Raw genomic sequence first — 24,329 nt, forward strand, 5'->3', positions numbered from 1 at the left:
ACCAAAATCAAGAGTTGGACACTCAACTGAGTGAGCCTCCTAGATGCTCCTATTTGATCATTTTTGAAGAAATTATAAAGTGAGGTCAGATGTGATTTTTATGTAGTTTATGTAATGGAGTTATTTGTGCTGGAATCATAACACAGGTGAAGTGTTCTTAGTTTATAGGATGAGAAACAGTGTAGAATAGTGGCCAAACACACAAGCTCGGCAGCAGGATCGCTCAAGCTCATATTGAGCTCTCCTACTTACTCTCACTAGCTCTTACTAGCTCAGTTGCCTGGACAAAGCATTTTACCTCTTTCTCAGTCCTTCACCCATAAGGTGGAGATAATAATATACCTACTTCATGATTATTGTGAGGATTAAATGAATCAATGCATATTAAGGTGCTTAGAACATGCCTAGCACATAGTAAGTATGTTACAAATGTTAGCTATTGTTATTCTGTAACAAATGTATTAATATCTAATGGTACTCAGCCAAGAACATTGATTTCCCGAGCTCTGTCTTTTAAACGTATTTGAGAGCCAAGGGCCTGGAATTTCTCTTCTTGTTCTGAAATTCTGTTATTCTATGTCATAGAATTGGATTCCTATAATCTTCTTGCTCCCTTTTTATAACTTAGTGCCTTACTGAACATGTTTTTTCTCTATACATAGAGTGAACTCACTTTTTTCATTTATCAAGTAGAATCTAATCTTAAATAGGGCTTTAGAAGGGTTTCCTTTCTGTTTCTTGACGTAAAGGTGTTTTTATATTACATACATTAGTTATAATTGTTATCTATCATTAAATACCTAATATACTTTATTCTTTGTCCTTAAGGCTGAAGAATCTGAAGCTCAGAGAGAGTAAACAAATTGTCAAAAGCTCTAAGTGGCAGATCCAAGATTCTAAGCCAGGCTATCTGACTCCAAAGCTTGCCCTGCTAGAAATACAGCAAATCTGAGTTCCTATTCCAGTTGCTGTAGTGTTTATGGAAACTAATTTAAAGCAAGCTCAAGCAGCTCTCCTTTAAGTGGAGACTAATTTCTATGTGAGTATTCTATTTTTTTTTTTAATGTTAATTTTTGAGAGAGAGGGAGTGTGGAAAGGGCAGAGATGGAGGGGGACAGAGGATCCAAAGCAGGATCTACACTGACAGCAGCGAGCCCAGTGTGGGGCTCGAACTCACTAACTGGGGATCATGACCTGAGCCAAAGTTGGATGCTCAGCTGATTGAGCCACCCAGGCGCCCCTCTATGTGAACATTCTTGAGGAATGATCTTTTTATACAAGGGTCAGCTGAAGTTACCATGTAGCTGTTCATATTCGTTCAAAGAAAGGTGAAAGATCAAACAATGACCATAAGCAGTTGTTTGTGTATCAGGTCAGCGAGCCTCTGGGCCCAGCCACATTCTGCTTGCCCCAGAAGAACCTCTTGTCTGTGCACACTTCTGTCCTCACCCCGAGGGGAGGCAGCTAGCCAGTCTCCTGCCTGGCCTGTGGTCTCTCTGCCACCCAGCCTTCTTGCGTTACCTTGAGGATTCCTCACCTCTGGCAGCACCGGGCTGGCTCCTGTGTTCCTGTGTGGCAGTGATAATATAGGTACAACGTGGGCAGTGGGAGCTCAGGGAAATATTAGGGCGAGATCTACACAAACACTCTGCCTCCTCCTCCCCTTCTGTGGTGACTGGTCCCCTTCTGTTCCCCTCATGAGCCCATCCACAGCTCCTTCTCCGGATTGAGACCCCGCTTCCTCCATTTTATTCCTCACACTTTTTATGTGCATTTTGCAAATCTGTCAGTCTCCCTCTAGCTTCTTTCTATGGTGTGTCTAGTGTTGGATTTCAGGGAAGGAGCCAGCAGTTTATGATAATTAGTCAGTTTGTAATGAGCCAGGAAAGTTAATTTGTAAGCGCACTGTCTGCAATGTGGGACAGTTCTTTCCGTATGAATAATGATGGCATATAAGGTGCCAGGCCAATACAGAAACCGCTGTTGAATTCTTAATGTTTCTGAGTTTTAATAATGTACCAATAATCCTATGGAATTTAATTTCTCTGTGTAACAGCATTTTCTTTTTATTTTTAATTTTTTTCTAGTTTAAAAAATGTTTATTTTTGAGAGAGAGAGAGAGAGAGGGAGAGACAGAGAGAGAAAGAGAGAGCACATGTGTGGTGGAGGTGGGGGGAAGGGCAGAGAGAGAGAAAGAATCCCAAGCAGGATCCGAGCTGTCAGCACAGAGCCTGATGCAGGGCTTGATCCTGTGAACCATGAGATAGTGACCTGAGCCAAAATGAAGAGTGGGACACTCAACCTACTGAACCACCCAGGTGCCCCAATAACTATGTATAACAACATTAAAATTTTTTAAAATGTATTTCTTTGTTTATTTATTTTGAAAGGGAGAAAGTGTATGTGCAAGTGGGGGAGGGGCAGAAAATGAGGGAGAGGGAGAGAATGCCAAGTAGACTCCAAGCCATCAGCACACAGCCCGATGCGGGGCTCCACCCCACGAACCCTGAGATCGTGACCCGAGCTGAGATTAAGAGTTAGACGCTCAACCAACTGAGCCACCCAGGCGCCACTGTATAACAACATTTTAAAGTGAAATTGTGTTTATAGTTCAACCCTTATCTTAGGTACACATCTACCTTTGAAGGCAGACCTGTGCCTTGTCTAACACCTCTACATTCAGGTGATGAAGTGAGAGTCTCTCAACTTTAAGTCCTGGGCAGTTCTGGAGTAGTGGCTTCATTTAGCGCTCTAGGCCCAGTGGTGGTGGGAACTAGGCTGGTGGATGATGAGGGGGTATGGCTCAGGGGTGAATGGCAGGATGGGAACTCTAGGAAGTAGGAGGAGGGCAGGCATTTGGGGAGGCTGGGCACAGTAGCACGCTCCATTGACCTGTTTAGACCCAACCTTATTAGTGAACTGGCTGGAACAGCAGGCATGTATCTTTCCTTCTTCCTTCCCCTTACTCTTCAGTGTGGTCAGTCTTTTCATGCAAGTATTACTGGGATGAGCTGGGAATTGGGCCGCCTGTCTCCTCCACCAGACTGTGAATTCTACAGGAGCAGGGTTTTTGCTCACCTTTTTATGTGTTTGATGTTCACAAAGCATGAAAAAATATTGCTACCATTTCTTGAATGTTCATCATTATGCTATGTTATCCCAAGTGTTACCATGTTTTATTGAATCTAAGATGTCTATGGTAAGATATGTAATTGCTTTATGTATTGTTACAAAAGAAAAGGCCTTGCCAATTAAACTCTGATACAAGTGCTTTTGCCGCTTAGAATTTTTATTGTATACTTACTGAAAGAGCTCTTGTAGATTTATTTAAACATGGATTTTTATCACATTGCTCTTATGCACACATAAAAGGGAAAATGTAAGTGAAATAAATTGATTAAGGTATTCCCCCAATTTTATCACTTCCAGAGTCTGACTCTTCAGAATCTTTTCTGACTCAGAGTCATTGATGTATCTCTGTGTCGTCAAGAGTGTTGGTGATGCAGTATTTCTTTTTTTTTTTTTTTAATTTTTTTTTTCAACGTTTTTTATTTATTTTTGGGACAGAGAGAGACAGAGCATGAACAGGGGAGGGGCAGAGAGAGAGGGAGACACAGAATCGGAAACAGGCTCCAGGCTCCGAGCCATCAGCCCAGAGCCGGACGCGGGGCTCGAACTCACGGACCGCGAGATCGTGACCTGGCTGAAGTCGGACGCTTAACCGACTGCGCCACCCAGGCGCCCCGGTGATGCAGTATTTCTTAAAAGAAGGCATACTGTCTCCAGGAATCCCCTCCAAGCAGCTAGTACCCATTCTGGGAGTTTTAATCCCAGTGTTTTTTCACTCGATCTGTGGCAGGCTAGTGTTCCCCGTATCCCAGTAATAACAGTGCATATTCATTGCCATCACTGTTTCCCCAGGTCCTATCGGCCCTTGGTTGTTAAGGTTATATTCCCAGTGATGAATATTTGCTTCCCTAATCAGATTTATGCTCAGCTGCTGTTCCCATGCCTTTCAGTTTTAATGCCAAATTATAGTGTAATCTTTTTGAAGACATTTAAAATGGCAGTTAGACTCAGGGTGTCCAGTGTTGACAACATCATGACTCAGTGAAGTGAGGACAGAGCTAATGAATGGCTGTGAGCAAGGTCACACGCAAGCAGGCAGTGGCATCCACATCCTGACTGCCACCTGGAAGATAGTGACCACAGGACACAACAGTTGTAAAATGGATTCAGAAGTGTTAAAATGTGGGGAAAAATGCACTATAGGCTTGACAAAATATAGATTGTTAATTCCAACAACAACCATGCTGGGCAGATCATTTGGATTTTCAGATGAGAAAACTGGGGATCAGTGTGTGGCTTATAACGTCAGAGCTCCTAAGCACCTGGTAGATTTGGGAGAGTAGAACCCAGGTTTGTCTGATTATAAAGTTCATACTTTCAACTATACAACATTATTCAAGAAAAGATAACTAGACTAGAAGCTTCAAGGAGGCAAGGATTACTTACTTATTTTAATGTTTATTTTTATTTTTGAGAGATAGAGACAGGGCACAAACGGGGGATGGGCAGAGAGAGAGGGAGACACAGAAACCGAAGCAGGCTCCAGGCTCTGAGCTGTCAGCACACAGCCTGACGTGGGGCTCGAACTCACGAACCACAAGAACATGACCTGAGCTGAAGTCTGATGCTTAACCGACTGAGCCACGCAGGTGTCCTTGTTTTTGTTTTTGATACACTGATGTTTCTTTTTTTTCTATGTTTATTATTTATTTATTTATGAGAGAGAGAGAGAGAGAGAGAGAGCGAGCATGCATGAGTGGGAGAGGGGCAGACAGAGAGGGAAACAGAGAATCCCAAGCAAGATCCGTGCTATCAGAGCAGAGCCTGACATGGGGCTGAACCCATGAACCACAAGATTGTGACCTGAGCCGAAACCAAGAGTTGGACACCTAACAACTGAGCCATCCAGATCTTAAGGACCCAGAATTGTACCTGGCATATACTAAGTACTTAATAAATAGTTGTTGAATAAAGTCTTTAGAGAGAGGATAGAGATGCAATCATGTCCTATTTTCCTGGAAATGAAATCTATACATTTTGGACAATGGGTAAAAGCAGGGAAGATGGGTGACAATTTTCTAGACAAAGTGTAGTGTGTAGTTTACCAGTTCTTTCAGGTCTTAGAAGAAGCACAATGGTGAGGAATGGAAGGATGTCCATCGCTAGCTAGGAGGCTGTCAGCACCAGGCTGCTGGACAGCACTAAAGTAGTTCCTGGACTCTTCCTCCCCATCTCAGATAAATCAAGATCAACAAGGGAGGTACCTAGCTGGCTCAGTCAGTGGAGTGTGTGACTCTTGACCTTGAACGTGAGTTCGAGTCCCATGTTGGGCGAGGAGCCTACTTAAAAAAATAAAATATTAAAAAAAAAAAGATCAACAGGACTCTATGAATTGTATAGTTAAAATAAATAAAAATGGAGGGACATCTGGGTGGCTCAGTTGGTTGAGCATTGGACTCTTGATTTTGGCTCAGGTCTTGATCCCCAGGTTGTGGGATTGAGCCCCACATTGGGCTCTGCATTGAGAGTGGAGCCTGCTTAAGATTCTCTCTCCTCTCTCTCTCTCTCTCTCTTCCTCTGCACCCCTCCCACACTTGCATGGGCTCTCTCTCTCAAAAAATAATAAATAAAAAATAAATAAAATATTAAAAAATAAGGTTTTAAAAATAAAAAAGGAAAACAAATCTGAGAAGACTTACTATCCAGGAAATTTGTATATAGGGCATATGTTATTGGATCAGTTGCTGGGTTTAAGAAAATACATGAAATGTTTTGAAAATTCTGAAAGTCTTATAGCTCATCTGTAAGATATAAAAGTTGACATATTTGGACACTACTATGTGCTAGATCTTGTGCCTAGAAGTTTTTCATATATCATGTAACCCTTATAATAACTCTAGGAGGTGATTACTGTCTTCATTTTACATATGATGATATTGAGGGCAGACAGTAAGTGATTTGGCCAAGGTTATATACCTGTGAACAGTTGAGCCAGTCTGGGAGCCAGGATGTTCAATTGGGATTCTGTGGATTTTCTTCTGCACTCTGCTGCTTCCCCTCTAAGCTGTTTTCTTTTAAGTTTTTATTTATTTGTTTGAGAGAGAGAGAGACAGATGGTGTGAGCATGGAAGGGGCAGAGAGAAAGGGATAGAAAATCCCAGGCAGGGCCCGAGCCGCCAGCATAGAGCCCAATGAGGGGCTTGAACGCACAAATCGTGAGATCATGACCTGAGCAGAAACCAAGAGTCTGATGCTTAACTGACTGAGCCACCCAGATGCCCCTCCCCTCTAAGCTTAAGTCAGGACTAGACTTTAGAAACCACTTTACACTCTCATTTTACAATGGAGACACTGATACTAGGGGATATAAAGTTACTTAGTAGTGGAGTCATGTCTAGAATTTAGGTGGCTTTTTTCTTAAAGATTTGATTAAAATTTTTTTTAAATGTTTATTTTTGAGAGAGAAAGAGCATGAGCGGGGAAGGGGCAGAGAGAGAGAGGGAGACACAGAATCCGAAGCAGGCTCCATGCTCCAAGCTGTCAGCACAGAGCCTGACGTGGAGCTCAAACTCACAAACCTTGAGATCATGACCTGAGCCGAAGTCGGATGCTTAATTGACTGAGCCACCCAGGCACCCCTAAAGATTTTATTTTTAAGTAATCTCTACACCCAACGTGGGGCTTGAACCCACCACTCTGAGATCAAGAGTCACATGCTCTACTGACTGAGCCAGTCAGGCACCCTTTAGAATTTAGTTTTCTTGAGCAATTTATTAAACAGTAAGTAATTATGGAATGTCACACTGGTGTTTTAAGTAGTTTCGTAGCTACAGAAGCTGAATAGTTTTACAACTATATTTTAAAGAACAAGAACTACCAAGTGAGTATTCTAGGGACTGCTTTGGATTCCGGACACTTTCCGAATTAAAGAGTTCTCACCCTCTTGGGTTCCTTTATTTGCTAATGGTATTCTAAAATTATTGGGAAATGCGACTGTGAGCAGTATTTCACATCCTCGTTGCTAAATTTTACTGGCAAGCTTTCCTACGTGTAGATTAACTATTGCGTTGTTTTGCTCCACATCTGCTAAGTAGTTATTTCCTTTTTTTCTGCCCTTTATCCTTGCCTTGTGTAGCTTACTGGTGTTTTATGCCGTGTAATGCCTACTCCCTTATTTGGGTAAGATTAGAAACAAGATGTTTCAGTCTGGGGCAAATGTCCTGTCCCTTCCTGTTTTGCTTTTCTGCTCCTCTCCTTCCTTCAGGTGCCCTCTTCTCTGAGCCCCTTCTTGAGCACCCATTTGGGACCAGGTGTCCTGTTTTCCCTAGCACACTGGAATTGCTTTGAACACTCCATACAGATTATTGGGTACCTGGCACATGGCAGATCTGGAGTTCCTCTCATGAGCACACACATTCCTTGGCCTGTAAGAACTTAATAGTTGAGATTGGAGAGCCAGACAATTTGATAGAAACATGATTGAATGCCTTTTTTTTTTTAAAGCTAATATGTGAGTGTTATGTAGCAGGCATTGTGTTAATAAGCACTTCACATTTATTATATCATGTCATTCTCTCAATAACCTTATGATTCCCATTTTACAGAGAAGGAAGGGGAATTTAGAGAACTTCTGTGTTCTGTGTGAGGTCAGTTATGTTTCAGAATTGCTACCCAAATCCAGGTCCAGAGCCCAAGCTCTTAACCACTGTGTTCTTGTACTGACTACTGCCTCTGCACAGGTCAGAGGACTTTTCCCTGTGTGTCCCCTGTGCCCTCACTCACCGTGTGCCACGGTTGGAATTTGAAAACTAGTAACAACTTACGAGTCAGACAGCCTCTCTAAATGATTCAGCATCTTCCCTCAGAGGCTTCAAAGGAATTCAAGATCTGAACAAATGTAAAACAGTGTCCAAGTTATTATCACAGTATTGCTTGTAATAGGAAAAGATTAGAAATAACCTAAGTGTTGGGGCGCCTGGGTGGCTTAGTCGGTTGAGCGTCCGACTTCGGCTCAGGTCATGATCTCACAGTTTGTGGGTTCAAGCCCCGTATCAGGCTCTGTGCTGACAGCTAAGAGCCTGGAGCCTGCTTCAGATTCTGTGTCTCCTTCTCTCTCTGCCCCTTCCCCACTCATGTTTTGTCTCACTCTGTTTCTCAAAAATAAATATATGTAAAAAAAATAAAATAATAAAAAAGAAATAACCTAAGTGTTGATCAAAAAGAGATTGATTAAATGAATTAGAATATATTTATATAATGAAGTGATGCAGCTGTGCTAAAGAATGAGGAAATAACATATAGATGTGGGACAATATAAAAGGTAGGGCATTATGTGGAATAAACATAACTTAGAAGAGATGTTACTTTGCATAGAATCAATAGTACGCTGTCATTTGTGGTGGGAGAAGCAGAGAGTATATGTATGTATGTATGTATGTATGTATGTATGCATGCTTGTATGCAAGCCCTGTGTCCAATGTGGGGCTTGAACTCACAACCCAGGGATCAAGAATTGCATGCTTTACTGACTGAGCCACCAGGCAGGCACCCCTCTATTTTTGTTTGTACATGCATAAAATATCTGTGGAAGGATAGACAGAGATTGGTAATATAGGTTACTTCTGTAGAGTGGTTAAGGGATTCCAGGTAGGGAGATTGTCTGCTATATACCTTTTGTGTGTCTTGAATTTGGATTTCAAATAATAAGCACCTTCCTAGAAATGAAAACAAATACAGAAAGGCTTTCAAGGCTGTGTATGTTTCACGAATGTGTGGGATAAGCCTGCCTTCGTCCTTGCTCCATCCCAGTGCCTGGCATAGTATGTACTTGCGTATTTGTGCAATCAATGAACCGCGTTGAGAAAAATATCTCAAATTCCTGTATAGGAAGGGTACAGCATCTCTTTTGTGGTATGCCTGCTAAAAATACATATCCTGGATCTAACCATGAAGAAACATCAGACAAACTCAAATTGAGGAACAGCCTGAAAAATAAATGGCCTGTGCATTTCAAAAATGTCAAGGTCATGGATGGCTAAGAAAGACTAGGGGACTGTTCCAGATCAGAGGGGATGGGGGGATATGACAACTGAACGCACTGTGTACAATGCCAGATTGGATCCAGGGCCAGAAAGAAAGTTGTTTCTTTCACCATAAAAGACATTAACTAGACAGACAATTAGCAAAATATGAATAAGGTCTGTAAATTAGGCAATAGCACTGTTACATTGTATCTTCCTGGTTTTGATAGTAGTACCATGAGAAAAAGTCCCATTTTTAGGAAATAGGCACTTATGATTTTAGTAGTAAAGTGGCATTGTCTGCAACTGACTCTCAAGTAGTTCAGGTAAAAAGCAAAAGAGGGAGGAGAGAGAAAGAAAGAATGGTAAAGTAAATGGGGTAAAATGTTACCATTTGGTGAGTCTGAGTGAAGAAATACAGGTATTCTTTCTACCATTTTGTAGCTATTCTGTCAAACTATTAAAAAAAAAATATTTCCTGTATGGAACATTTTGTGATTTTATAATACTGAGCCTTTTATATCCTCTTATACAATTTTATGGTTTTCTTCATGTAGATCTTTATATCTTTGGTAACATTTAGTCCTAGATTTCTTTATGTATTTGTTCCTTTAAAAAAATAACAGGTGGGGTGCCTAGGTGGCTCAGTTGGTTAGATGTCTGATTCTTGGTTTCGGCTCAGGTCATGATCTCACAGTTTGTAGGACTGAGCCCCACAGTGGGCTTTGTGCTGACAGCATGGAGCCTGCTTGGGATTCTCTCTCCCTCTCTCTCTGTCCCTCCCGTGCTTACACACTCCCTCAAAATAAATAAATAAACTTAAAAAAAAAATAACAGCTTTGTTGACTTATAAGCCACATATTGTATAGCTTGCCCTGAATGTCTTTTTATACATGCTTAAATGGCACTGTTATATAAGGAAAGTATGCTTTTTTTTAAAACAATAATAAACTTTTTTAGGGTATAATGTACATATATTAAATTTTTTTTAAATGTTTATTTAGTTTTGAGAGACAGAGAGAGAGAGGGAGGGAGGGAGCAGGGGAGGGGCAGAGAGAGAGGGAGGCACAGAATCTGAAGCAGGCCCCAGGCTCTGCTCTCGGTAGTGCTGAACCACCCAGCCTAATTTGCACATATTTTAATTGAATAGGTTGACGACTTTTTTTTTTAAGTTTATTTATTTACTTTGAGAGAGAGAACCCTCAAGGAGGGGCAGAGAGGGGGTTGGGGACAGAAGATCCGAGCAGAGAGCTGGATGCTGGGCTAGATCTCACAAACTGTGAGATCATGACCTGAACTGAAGTCAGACACTTAACCAACTGAGCCATCCAGGCTCCCCTGTTGACACACGTATTCCCTCTGTAACTACCCACCAGTCTAGATAGATACAAGATAAAGAATATTTCCATTTATGAGAAAGTTCCCCAAACCCCTTTGTTTGTACATGCACCTGTTGGTAGATGTAGGTGTTGTTTCTAGTACCCTCTGATGGAGAGAAGAGTAGGCTGTATGGGGGGGTGACTGTGTGTGGTGGGTGTGGTTTCTGTGGGGGTAAGGCTGACAGTGCTGAGATGAAGCAGGAACAGTCTCCTCAGAAGATCAGAAGAGGCTGCCAGGCGGTTGGGATGTGGCAGTTCCTGTATTCCGGAGTAAGGCCCAGACATTGGATGTTCCCATCTTTTCTTTCTTTCTTCTTTGGGTCTTATTCTGGTTCAGAGGTTGGAGTGTGTACAATCTAAGAATGTGCTTCTTGGCTTATTTCCATTGATAATGGGGAAAATTCTGACTGAATCTGGTCTTCCTTACCTTTGGTTTAATGGTGTTCTGAGCAGTTTTAACCTTTTCTGTTTACGTATGCTACTTTCATGGGGTGGTGGGAGGATGTATATCAGGCACAGTTGCCCTATTAAACAGCAAATCTCACGTGACTCTTAATATGTCAGTGTTTTATCATTATGAAAAGGAAAGATTGATTTCCTTTTTTTTTTTTTATTTAAAAAAAAAATTTTTAAATGTGTATTTTTGAGAGAGAGAGAGAGAGAGAGAGAGAGAGACACTGAGTGTGAGGGGAGGGGCAGAGAGAGAAGGAGTCACAGAACCCGAAGCAGGCTCCAAGCTCCCAGCTGTCAGCACAGAGCTCTCAGCACAGAGCCCGACGTGGGGCTTGAACTCAGACTGTGAGATCGTGACCTGAGCTGAAGTTGGACACTTAAGTGACTGAGCAACCCAGGCACCCCAAGAGGATTGATTTCCTTAAAACGCCTATTTTGGAAAACAATAGGGTTTCAAGATGCAGAGTTAGTGCATGTTGATGTTTAGTAAGGCTTGTGATTTGTTCATTAATTGCTCCTGTATTGACCAAATGCGAAACAGTCTACATTTGTGTTCACCAAATTGTGAACTCAGAAAACTCAGAAAACTCAGCCCTCCTCGCCTGCCATTTTTCCCTTGTTTTGTGACTTTTATGATTCTGCTATACATTTCAAGTAGGGGGTATAGGAGGTCAGTGTTTAAGCAAGTGTGCAGGGGAGAGCTGAGCTGGGGCCGTGCAGCATTCAGGAGTGCATGTGAACCCATCACTTATCTGTGTTTACCATCCAGGAACTTCATTCTCCTTATCAGCAGAGCTAAGAGAGCTACCGTTAGCTTTTTTCCCCTCTCTATTCCACATTGTTGACCTTCGGTATTTATTCATTCATTTATTTATTTTTTAAGTTAACCCTACCCCTAACATGGGGCTGGAACTCATGACCCCAAGACCAAGAGTCGTGTACTCTGCTATTGAAGCCAGCCAGGCACCCCAGACCTTCAGTATTAAAAAAAATTTTTTTTTGATGTTTGTTTGTTTGTTTATTTATTTATTTATTTATTTATATAATTTATTGTCAAATTGGTTTCCATACAACACCCAGTGCTCATCCCAACAGGTGCCCTCCTCAATGCCCATCACCCACTTTCCCCTCTCCCCCACCTCCCATCAACCCTCAGTTTGTTCTCAATATTTAAGAGTCTCTTACGGTTTGCCTCCTTCCCTCTCTGTAACTTTTTTTCCCCCTTCCCCTCCCCCATGGTCTTCTGTTAAGTTTCTCAGGATCCACATAAGAGTGAAAACATATGGTATCTGTCTTTCTCTGTGTGACTTATTTCACTTAGCATAACACTCTCCAGTTCCATCCACATTGTTACAAAAGGCCATATTTCATTCTTTCTCATTGCCACGTAGTATTCCATTGTGTATATAAACCACAATTTCTTTATCCATTTGTCAGTTGATGGACATTTAGGCTCTTTCTATAATTTGGCTATTGTTGAAAGCACTGCTATAAACATTGGGGTACAAGTGCCCCTATGCGTCAGCACTCCTGTATCCCTAGCAGTGCTATTTCTGGGTCATAGGGAAGATCTATTTTTAATTTTTGGAGGAACCTCCACACTGTTTTCCAGAGTGGCTGCACCAGTTTGCATTCTCACCAACAGTGCAAGAGGGTTCCCGTTTCTCTACATCCTCTCCAGCATCTATAGTCTCCTGATTTGTTCATTTTAGCCACTCTGACCGGCGTGAGGTAGTATCTCAGTGTGGTTTGATTTGTATTTCCCTGATGAGGGTTTATTTATTTTTGAGAGATAGAGAGATAGAGAGAGAGAGCAGGGGAGGAGCAGAGAGAGGGAGACAGAATCCGAAGCAGGCTCCAGGCTCTGAGCTGTCAGCACGGAGCCCGACGTGGGGCCTGAACCCACAGACTGTGAGATCATGACCTGAGCTGAAGTCGGACACTTAACCAACTGAGCCACCCAGGCGCCCCCAGACCTTCAGTATTTTAAATGAGGGTTACACCTATTTAATGAGTGTGTAGAACATAGCAAGCATGCAATACATTGTATTATCATTATAAATAATTTCTCCATTTTTACCTTTTTGTCCAGGTGTGTTATCTTTTACAAAGCTCTTTTTTTCTCTCTCTCTGTGGTTGAAACTGCAATTTACTAAAATGCATTTATCTATTTAAAGACGTGGTTCCTTTTCTCTCTCTTTCCAGGCACGTTGCAGAGAGGTCTTTCTGTCCTTCATGAACACGCGTGTGGTGGACAGATGACTGTCCCCCACCCTGTGCTGTTCTAGGTGCCCTGGACGTGGAGCTGTCCAGTAGGGGGAAGGATGGATTCCAAAGATGACAGCTCACACGTGTGGTCTACATCTACAGAACATGAAGAGAATGCTGCACAGGTGAAGAGTGGCCTTTCCAGCTTGGTACTGATAACAGTTTTTCAGCTGGGTACAGTTTGCGGACAGCTACAGAAATTGCAGCTTCTCTGTAGGGATGAGTAGCTGGGAGGGAGCAGCACACAGGACTTGCACAGGAGGAATAAGGAGGGTTTTATCACTTTGAATGCTCCATCAGTGTGAGTCACTATGATTTAGAGGAGCTCTGTGACCCCCCCCACAGGCTTCTCTGCCATTTCTGCAACTTATCGTCATACTTTGTTTCACTGTTGTATTTTATGTTATTGGCACTGAAAGCCTCCAACTGTAGTGTGTTTCTTTTATGTTATCTCCTATAGGGTTTTGATTCTTCACGTGTAATGAAGCACAAAGTATGTCTGTAGAGTGGCTTTTTCTTTTCTTTCAAATTCAGAATGTAAAGGTCTAATTGAAAGTGGTCCCATTGAGTCAACCTCTTTCGAGGTTAGTCACTTACTAAAATGTGGCCATAATGGATGATCACTGCCTTTTGGACTGTGATCATAGCCAGCTGCATGTTCTTTTGAATATTCTTAGCAAAGGCAAATGTCTGCTTTTTTGGTGTGGATTTGAATTTTGGGAACAGTCAGCAGTCATATGGAACCACACGTGGCCAAAGTATAAAACTTGATTTTTAAGCATTGTAATAAATATGCAATTTTAATTCAGTGTTTTGTTAAATTACATAACCTTAGTATTATAATCAAAATCAGGCAGTTAACATTGAGATCCTTAAATATACACATTTCATTTAGCTTAAGTAGTATGACAAATGTTACAATAAATAAAGTTGATCTTCAATACTTAAAAACAAACAAACAAACAAACAAAAAAACGTTCTAGTGATGCTTCTAGCGGAATAGCTGAGAAAACTGTGCTGCTTCTCATAGAAAACATTTTGAAGACAACTTTCATGTAGCTATGCATTTTGGTGTATTTTGTTTATAAACAAAAACGTAGTCCATTCAGAAACAGGGTCCCCATTTGTAGGTAACCAGATAGTAGAGCTCAACACCCCTCATTGAAGTCCCCCTTCTCAGTTGATTCTTTTCCTAGCCAAGAACTCTGATTTAGCAAAGTGCTGAGTGATGGAGACCAAGTTTTGATGTTAATGAACAAATCTAAAGTCACAAAATTATCATGTAGCACTTAAAACTGCAAATATGTTATAAGCTTAATTCTTCCAATAGACAAATTATATCTTCATAGACAATCAAATTTGTGTAGAAACTGGACTAATCACTGAGTATAGAAGTGGAGGTTTGTTTTATTTCTCTGATGGTTTGATTCTGTTTGGTCCCCAGGTTTCTTTCTGAGGATTAGATTTGCTTATTTCATCTTTGGAATCTACTATTCTCCACTGGAGAACACTGGAAGAAAACAAGTTAGGTCTGAAGCCAAGATGATATAAGAGTAAAGATCCCAACCTAACTTCAGTATCAGCACATAAATTATTTCTCTCCCAAAATGTGTACTTGGCCATCTGCTTCCATACCTTCAATATCAGGCATCAGGCTATGTGCCAAGCTCCAGCCTTCAAGAATTCAAACCTCCAAAGCTGACTACTCAGAAAGCATTTTATAGAATTCAGTTTCTGCTTTAGTTCTTGGTAGATAGAAAATTACTTACCTTGGTGATAACTGCAGTAGTTTTCCAAAACCCCTTGAAAGTGCTTGATTAGAATTTCCTTACTGGCAAGGAAGAGTTCAGTTACACTCACTGATGTAGCAAACGGTCACTGACATGTGTCCATATAGACTTGGATTGTGAAAAAACATGTAGGAAAGAAAGTGACCTTGTGTTAATGTGTCTCCCGAAAGGCACTGTTAGTTATAAAGCATGATATTTATGATGTGTTGAGAGCCATTGGCTTTTGAGTTGTCATTTTTTTATATTACAGAATAATTTGTATTTTGTATTTTGGTCATATCGACAACCAGGAATCTTCAGTCACATTTCCAGGTTTAGCTAACTGCCCCCTCAGGACTCCCCAAAAGAGATGTCTGCATTGGACATTCGAGGCAAAGAGAGATTTATATCAGTTGCTTAATATAAAGCAGTAAATGATCTGACAACAAGGTCATTGGATCCTGTCTCCAAGTCACTAATAGTGTAGATGAAGGTGTATCAATTCTTCTTTCATTGGGGATGTTTTAGAAATACAACCGTGTACTGTGCTTGGTCAGCCATACAGCTTTGTGAGATTGGTTTTGTTCTACAAGGACACTTTCTACCTACTTGCTGCTTTTTGCCCCAGGTGCACTTTGTTCCTGACGCTGGAACTGTGGCTCAGATTGTCTACACTGATGACCAGGTTCGTCCACCCCAGCAGGTGGTATACACGGCAGATGGTGCCTCCTACGCTTCAGTGGACGGTCCTGAGCATACGCTGGTGTACATCCATCCTGTGGAAGCTGCACAGGCATGTGAAGGATTATTGTTTGTAGTTCGTTTGTTAATTGGTTAACTCACCAGTGACTTCTGTGTTCGTTCTCTGCCAGTCACTGTGCTAGGTGTGGTGATGTATGATATGCTTCAGATAAGATTTGTGCTCTTCGGGAGCTTATAACTATCTTGGCAGAGGAAGATGTGCTTTGTTTATTTAAATTAAATGTGATGAGTTAGAGCACTGCCTTCCCATGAGTTCTTGTCCCAGTCACTATTGACTCTCAACTTGTTACTTTTCTTTGTATCAAGAACCAGGTCAAAAATGGCATTTAGTTTCGTATAGCTTAATCAAAGACAGATCAGTGAAAACCATACAGACTATTTCAGTTAAATATGTAAGCAAAAAGTCCTACTAGCTTATTAACTACTATTTATTAATTTACTGATTTGTAGAACTGCGATGGAAGCAAAGGTAAATGCTGCAAATTAGAATTACTTTTATTTCACTTTTTTCTCAGTGACTTGGGGTGTTAGTTTCCAAATGCATGACACATATATATACACGGGTGGGCACCTGGCTGGCTCAGCTGGAAAAGCATGTGACTCTTGATCTTGGGATTGTGAGTTAGAGCCCCATGATGGGTATAGAGATTACTTGAAAATAGAATCTTAAAAAAAAAAAACCAAAAAACCCCCAAACCCCCACAAATATTTAATTGTTAGTTTGTATGTTACCACTTTAGAATGCACAGAGCACTTCTAAATGTATTTACAAAAACGTTCCATACTTTTATAGTAGAATCCTGGTAATAAAAATTTACCCTCATCCAATATTTAATCAAGAGACTCTAGTCACTCTCAAGAAGAAATAGGGCCCACCTAATTAATACCTTTCAAATTTATATGAAGGTGAAATCACCTAATAGTCAGATGGTACTTTCAGAATGCTTCTGCTGCATTTTAGTCACATAACTATGTTAAAATAAGGTCATATAGTTTATGTAAAGAGCCCAACTTTAGTTTATTACTATGTTACTACATGTCTGATTATGAAGAGAAGTACAAATGTCTGACTTACTAGAAAAATTAGATGTTTGACTTATGATAATTTTTTTCAGTTTATTTAAATTTAGTAATCTCTACACCCAAGGTGGGGCTTGAACTCACAACCCTGAGATCAAGAGTCACCTGTTTTTCTGACTGAGCCAGGCTGGTGCCCCCCTGACTTAACGATAAGTTTTAAATATCAAGTCTAAGAAATCTTACAACTGGCTGAAATTCTCCTATGTGTACCTCTGGAATCAAAACTCAACTACAGTTCTTATTCCCCTAGGTTTGCTAAAGGCTTGAACAAATTAGAGGAAAGAAAACTTTTCTGGATTGGTGATTTTTTGTGGTGCCCTGGCTAAAATAACTTTGAAGATTTTCCTTCTCTAGTTAGCTTTGTTGTATCATGACCCAAATTATTATGTGTTTATAATGAGAACTTTTCAAAATTATGATTTTACTGGCTTTATCCAGGGATGAATCTGTGGAACATTAAATTCAACTTATTTTCCTTCTCGTTCTTTTTTGCTAATGAGCATGCATTGTGTTTGAAAGATATCCTTGTGTATATACTAGTTTTCTGTGTGTCTGTGTCTCTATCCATTTTCGCTTAATCATGAGTCTCCTCCTGTGATGTATAGTGTCATGTGTGAACGTATGCACCCTTGTTCATGCCATGTCTTTTACGTTTCTGTGACATACCCTTTTAATTAGTGCTGACATTCAACCTCAAGAGAGATTTTGCTTAAGAGTAAAATTGTCCAGTATGTTAGCTAGTTGAGATGGTTAACTTATACAATCTCTTTGGAGCCCTCTGAATGAAAGGCTTTAGCTAAAAGTACGATTACTATCTTTATCTTCTTTATTAATGAAGGATTATTACTAGCTACATGGGAACAAAGCCTGTCAAGAATTTTTCCTGTGCAGGCAAGCTGTCTAAAGATTTATTGATATGTTTTTTGTTTTGTTTTGTTTTTTGCCTAGACTCTGTTTACAGACCCAGGGCAGGTAGCTTATGTCCAGCAGGATGCTACAGCTCAGCAGGTAATGAGTTGTTTTTTTTTTGCCTTTTTATTGTTTACTGTTCCCTGGAATGTGCCCCCCTCCCCCACCCTATGCTGTGCATTCTCTGGTTGTCTATTTCTTATGTGTTACAAATGGTCTCTACTTCCTTTGATGAAAACAAAGCAAAACATAGCCCGAACACATTCCAATCAGTACATATTGAAATAGTCTGGTAATAAGAAAATGATTCATCAGGAAAATGTGAAAATTAAATCTATCAATAAGATATTGATTCAAGTCCCAAAGAATAATCCTGAGTTAAAAAATGTCTCTTTTTGGAAATTTGGAAACATTTTGGTACTTTTCCTATTTTTAAATATTAGGGAAAACATTTCTATATGTAAATTTGATAGCACCCTTTCTTATCCTAGCTTCTGAAAAATTGAGATCCTTCTTGGTTTTCTTTTAAAATGTTTTTTTCCCCTTTTATCCATATTTCTAGTATGTTCTATTTTACTTTGAGGGATTTCTTCCTTATTTTCCTCCAGATTGTGAAACTGGTAAAGAAGGTATAGAAGCTAGATACCCCTCAGTCTTACTGTAAAGGAGCGATGGATCCAAATGGTTTTATTTCCATGTTGGCTAGCGTGACTATTACTTAGCGGTACTACTGAGTGTCATGAGTGATTATGAAGTAAATTCCCATTAGTAAGCACTTTGTGCATTTAAATTCTTTTAGTAGATGATTCAGATACTTCCATTTGAAATATGAACAGTAGTTTTGTTAATGTTATTTATGAAATCTAGAGAGAATTCTTAGGAGTCTTTGTCATTTAAGTTATAGTTGAATTTATTCCTGATTGATAATAATCTGCAATTTTGTGGTGTCTGTGAACTTGAATGAGAATTTGTCTTAATCTGTTGAGGCTGCTGAAATACAATATGATACACTGGGTGGCTTATAAACAACACAAATTTATTTCTCACAGTTTTGGAGGCTAAGAAGTCTCCAGGTGTCTGGGGATGCCCATTCACGAGGGCTCTACCTTCAATACCTAATCGCCTCTCAGAGGCCCCACCTCCTAATATCATTACGTTAAGGATTAGCTTTCTTTATTTTTATTCCCTGTGTAGCTAATATACAGTGTTATATTAGTTTCAGGTGTGGGATTAGCTTTCAACATACAAATTTTGGGGAGACACAGTCCATAGCAGAGTTATTTTATTTTAATAGTTTTAAAATAATTAGGTATATTCTTGACAAATCATATCCTTTTCTGTATTTATTGATTCCATCAAGCAAGCAAAGGCTAGATTTAATTAGTTTTGACAACTTGGCAGAAAAAAAATTTTTTGTCTTTCCTAGGTGATTAGTTCATTTACTCAATTTTGGGGTAATGATTTTTTTTTTCATAAAATATTGAAGCAATACAAAAAACAAAAACAAAAAAAAAAGTACATAAAAAAAAAAAACAAATTCTGTCCAGAAACATCCTCATTAACTTAATATTTGGTGACTATTATTCCAGACATCCTTCTAGACATACAAATAGATAAACAGGCATGGGGGCGGGGGGGGACAAATGGCATTGTGCCCTAATGCTGTTACGAATCTAAATGCTTTAAACTTAAATTGACTTGAGCAGAAGAAAACAAAACTGAGGTGAAAGTAAAGGAGGTTGGAGTCATCATGTTCTCCTGGACTGCACTTGAGCTCTAGTCCTGTGTTGTCCTTGGCTCCTGCTGTGATAAGAGCATCACTGACGCTGACACTTCCTCCCAGTGTCCTCACCACTGTTCTGTGTCAGGTGCATTATTATTGTGACTCATATATTTATGTCCTGCTCACTAACCACAGTTATTTAGAGTTTAGCTGCATTCTCTACTGGCATTTCAATCTGTAGAAATCTTGAGTCTAATTTTGATTATTTTCCTCATTCCTTCTCTGTCTTCATGCCTATCTGATACTTTATCCTTGAAGTTTTCCTTGGAAGTCTAATGACTTCGCCAGCATATGAATCAGAATTTCCCTATACAGTGTATGTCCTTGAGATGTATAGGTTAAGACTATTTCAGGAGCGTTTTCATTTATCAGACTTTTGAAAATCTTTTCAGTTTCATTTGATATGTTTACTTTTCAGGAACATCAGTCACAAGTATATTGACTCTTCTTCTAGTTCTGTACCTAATCTATTCTCTATAATCATTTTTATATCTGTTCTCTTCCATGTTATTGTGTAGTTTCCTTTGTGTCCACCGTGTGTGTGTTTTTCACTTTTTAATGAACTTACAACATACATCTAGAAAAGCACAAAAGATTGTAAGCATATAGCACACTGATATATTGTGAAGTAAGCATGCAGTATAACCAACACACAGATATATAGAACATTCCCAGCTCCTGAAAGCCAACCTCATGCTTCCTCCTAATCACTTCTTGTTCCTTCCTCCTCAAAGTAACTACTCTCCTGCTTGCTAACATCGGAGATTAATATTCCATGGTTTTGAACTGTATATAAATGGAACTATTTAGTATCATTTCCTTTCTTTGTGGCTTCTCTTGTTCAGCATAAGCCCCCAGAGATCCGTTTGTGTTGTTGTGTTGTTGTTGTGTTGAAGCTGTGGGGTTTTGTTTCCTTCTTGTTTTATTGCCATCTAGTATTCGGCTTTATGAATATACCACAATATATATTCCAGAGTGTGATCCTTTCTCCACTTTGTTCTTCAAGAGTTTCTTGGCCCCTTTTCCACATGCATGTTGGAATCAAACTGGAAGTGTCCACAAAAGTCCTGCAGGATTTATTTCGCTTGGAATTTCATTGTATCTATGAATCAGTTTGTGAAGAATTGACATCTTTATAGTTTTGAATCCTCCAATCTGTGGACATGATATATCCCTAAGTTTAAAATAAAAGTTAAAAAACTATCTTCTGAGTAGTGAATCTTACACATCCTTCAGTGGACTTATTCCTGGATATTTGGTGTGTTTGATGATATTATAAGTGGTATAATTTTTAAAGTTTTCATTTTTTTAAATGTTTGTTTATTTTTGAGAGAGGGAGAGACAGAGACAGAGTATGAGCAGGGGGAGGGGCAGAGAAAGAGGGAGACACAGAATCCAAAGCAGACTCTAGGCTCTGACCTGTCAGCACAGAGCCTGATGTTGGGCTCAAACTCACGGACCAAGAGATCATGACCTGAGCCAAAGTCGGGCACTTAACCGAAGGAACCACCCAAGCGCCTCTACAGTTTTCATTTTCTAACTTTTATTTTGGATTTTCTTAACAAACAGTCATGTTGTCTGTGAATACTGACACTTTTCTTTCTTTCCGATACTTTCTAAACCTTATATCTTTTAATTTTATTTCTTTTTTGTTCCCCTTTTCATCTATTGGCTGGGATCTCTAATACATTGTTGAACAGAAGTGGTGCTAGTAGGTTTCTTTTTTTTCCTTCCTGGTCTCAAAGGAAAAATTTTCACTATTAAAAATGATGTTTAATGTAGGATTTTTAAAATATATATATTTAAATGTCTATTTATTTATTTTGAGAGAGAGCACATAATAGGCTTAGAGAGAGGGAGAGAGAATCCCAAGCAGGCTCCATGCCTGGCGTGGCAGGGATCTCAAGAACCATGAGGTCATGACCTGAGCCAAAATCAGTAGTTACATGCTTAGCAGACTGAGCCACCCAGGCGCCCCTATGGATGTTGACTTTTCTCAAATGCTTTTTCTGAATCTGTTGAGATTTTTCTCCTCTTTTCTGTTAATATGGTGAATTATATTAATTGATGTTTACAAATTAAGCCAGACTTGCACTCTGGAATAAACTCTACTTGATCCTTTTCATATATGTCTGAATTTGGTTTGCTAATATTTTGTTTGGATTTTGCATATTTATTCAGTAGTCGATGGTGTTTTCAACTAGAGTATTTGATTTTTTTCTTTTAAAATGACTTTCAAATATCAAATCATTATGTTGTATACCTGAAACTAATATAATGTTATATGTCAATTACAGCTCATTTTTTTAAAAAAGAAGCAAAAACAGAAGTAGCTTTCATCTTGATTTTCTTCTTTTAATAGCATCCTGAAAAGCTACATTGTCATTATTGACTGTATAGCATGTGTGTGTGTGTGTGTATATATATATATATATATATATATATATATATATATATATGTATTTTAATGTTTGTTTAATGTTTTAATGTTTAATATTTGGAGAGAGAGAGAGAGAGAGAGCATAAGTGGGGGATAGGCAGAGAGAGAGAGGGGGACAGATGATCTGAAGCAGGCTCTGTGCTGACAGCAGTGAGCTGGATGTTGGGCTTGAACTCATGAACCATGAAATCATGGCCTGAGCCAAAGTCAGGTGTTCAACTGACTGAACCACCCAGGTGCCCCTGTATAGCATTTTATTATTTATATTCTCTGTTTATTGTTTTATATGTAAGTTATTTTCTTTTTTTGCTACTATATAGAACATTGCCATAGATATCATATCCACTTATTTCCTTAGAATAAATTCCCCAAAGAGAAATGATAGAGACTAGAGGTATTCATATTTAAAGTTATTTAAGAGCCAAGATTTTTTGTAAAAGTGAAAAAAAGATACAGATGTAAAAATCAAACAAGTTAAATAAAATCCCAGAATGCTAAATCTGAATTAGAATGTCTGTGTAAACTCATAATGTGTTTTCTCTTAAAACACATGTTTTCTAGTTTGGACCACTGAAAAGGTTTAGCCCGAGTCATCAATCCAGTAACAATGAGCCAGTGTGGTCTCTAATACAATTTTCCAATAAAAGGGAAATGGCAGATTCAAGCTCTGGGACAGGAAATATACAAGATGTGCCTCAAGTGTCTTGTCAGAATGCAAGGAAGGTAGTGAAAACTTCTGGGGTCCTGTGGAAAGAACTCACAATCCAGCTTGAAAATGTCAAAATGGGACATTTGACCTGTAAAAAAAGGAAAGCATCAACAATAGATTGAAATACATCAAATGTATTTCAAATCTGTAAGGTCATTAAATAGTAAAAGAAATAACTCATTGGTCACTCTTTGAGGATGTTGGGGACGACCACATTATTTGAAAAACTGGTAAATGTTGGAAAGGAATCCAGCCTTTCTCTCTGAATGCACTCAGGTAAATAATTACTTGAGGGAAATTTCTTTATAGGAGCATTCCAACTAATAAATAAAGAGAGGGTGATTGGCTTGGAATATCACCATTTTTCATTTCCTAATGAAATGGGGATCTAGGCAATGATCATCAACAATAGTCTGAAAGCATCAGGAAAAAGCTGATGAGGCACTTTATAATGGATGGCGCGACCTAACCCTCTGGACGTAGTTAATATCACTGAGAAGAGAGAACCATTCATTATAGGCCTCCTGGTGTTGTGTACCTCCTATTGCATTTTATAACATATGAAGTGTTCCTCCCCCAACACCGAACACCTGAATCTCATTACATCTCCAGATTCTACTTTCAGCTTAGAGGAAGCACAGTAGACAAAATGGAACAAGTAAAAGACACAAAAGGATGCAGTCAGTGTAGTTGGACTGTGGGAAGATCTTTGGACAAATGGCCTATTTTCTTCCACATGTAAATTGTGAAGGAAAAGAAGAGGAACAGGAATTTACACATTCAAGGAGTCTTCACAGACATATCCATCACATGTGATATGTGGACCTTGAGTCCTGATTTGAACAAACTAACTGTTCAAAAACAGCAGCATGAGGGGCACCTGAGTGGCTCAGTCAGTTTGGCGTCTGACTCTTTTTTTTTTTTTTTTTTTTTTTTTTAATTTTTAAAATTTATTTTTGAGAGAGAGAGAGAGCATGAGCAGGAGAGAGACAGAGAGAGACACACACAGAATCCGAAGCTGGCTCCAGGCTCTGAGTTGTCAGCATAGAGCCCAATGCGGGGCTCAAACTCAGAAGCCGCTAGATCATGACCTTAGCCAAAGTCGAATGCCTAACTAACTGAGCCACCTAGGCGCCCCACGGTGTCTTGTTATTGGCTCAGGTCATGATCTCATGGTTATGGGATCCAGCCCTGAGTTGGGCTCCATGCTGAGTGGAGCCTGCTTGGGATTCTCTTTCCCTCTCTCTGTCTCCCTCTCTCTGCCACTCTTTCTCTCTCTCTCTCAAAATAAATAAATAAATGAATAACTTTTAAAAAATGCAGCAGTGTAAGACAATTGGGGAAATTCTAACACCAGCTACATATTTGATATTACTAAGGAATGGTGCATACAATACAGAAGTTCTTTTCTTTTTGAGATATCTACTAAGCCATTTATTTATAGATGAAAACGTATCATGTCAGAAGTTTGTTTCAAAATAATTTAGTGAAGGGGAAAGTGAGTGGCAGGATAACTGAAATAAGGTTGGCGTTCAATTGATAATTGTTGAAGCTGAGTGATGGGCGCATGAGGTTTATTATACTGTTCTCGCTAATTGATGTGTTGAAAATTGTTTTATTTATTTATTTTTTATTTATTATTTTCTTTCTTTCTTTCTTTCTTTCTTTCTTTCTTTCTTTCTTTCTTT

The 24,329-nt window shown here is 39.4% G+C and overlaps 1 protein-coding gene across 1 annotated transcript in view; it reads left to right on the top strand.

Moving 5' to 3' along the window:
• The window catches only part of PRDM10 (PR/SET domain 10), a 98,777-nt gene that overhangs the window by 22,467 nt on the left and 51,981 nt on the right, over positions 1 to 24,329 (top strand). Inside the window, exons 2-4 of the mRNA XM_049654376.1 lie at positions 13,127 to 13,314; positions 15,587 to 15,751; positions 17,749 to 17,808. Of these exons, the coding sequence (XP_049510333.1) occupies positions 13,246 to 13,314; positions 15,587 to 15,751; positions 17,749 to 17,808 (294 nt within the window). The 5' untranslated portion in view covers positions 13,127 to 13,245. The remainder of the gene's footprint in view (positions 1 to 13,126; positions 13,315 to 15,586; positions 15,752 to 17,748; positions 17,809 to 24,329) is intronic.

Source organism: Panthera uncia, chromosome D1 (assembly GCF_023721935.1).
Source record: "Panthera uncia isolate 11264 chromosome D1, Puncia_PCG_1.0, whole genome shotgun sequence".
In the NCBI taxonomy this organism is placed as follows: domain Eukaryota; kingdom Metazoa; phylum Chordata; class Mammalia; order Carnivora; family Felidae; genus Panthera; species Panthera uncia.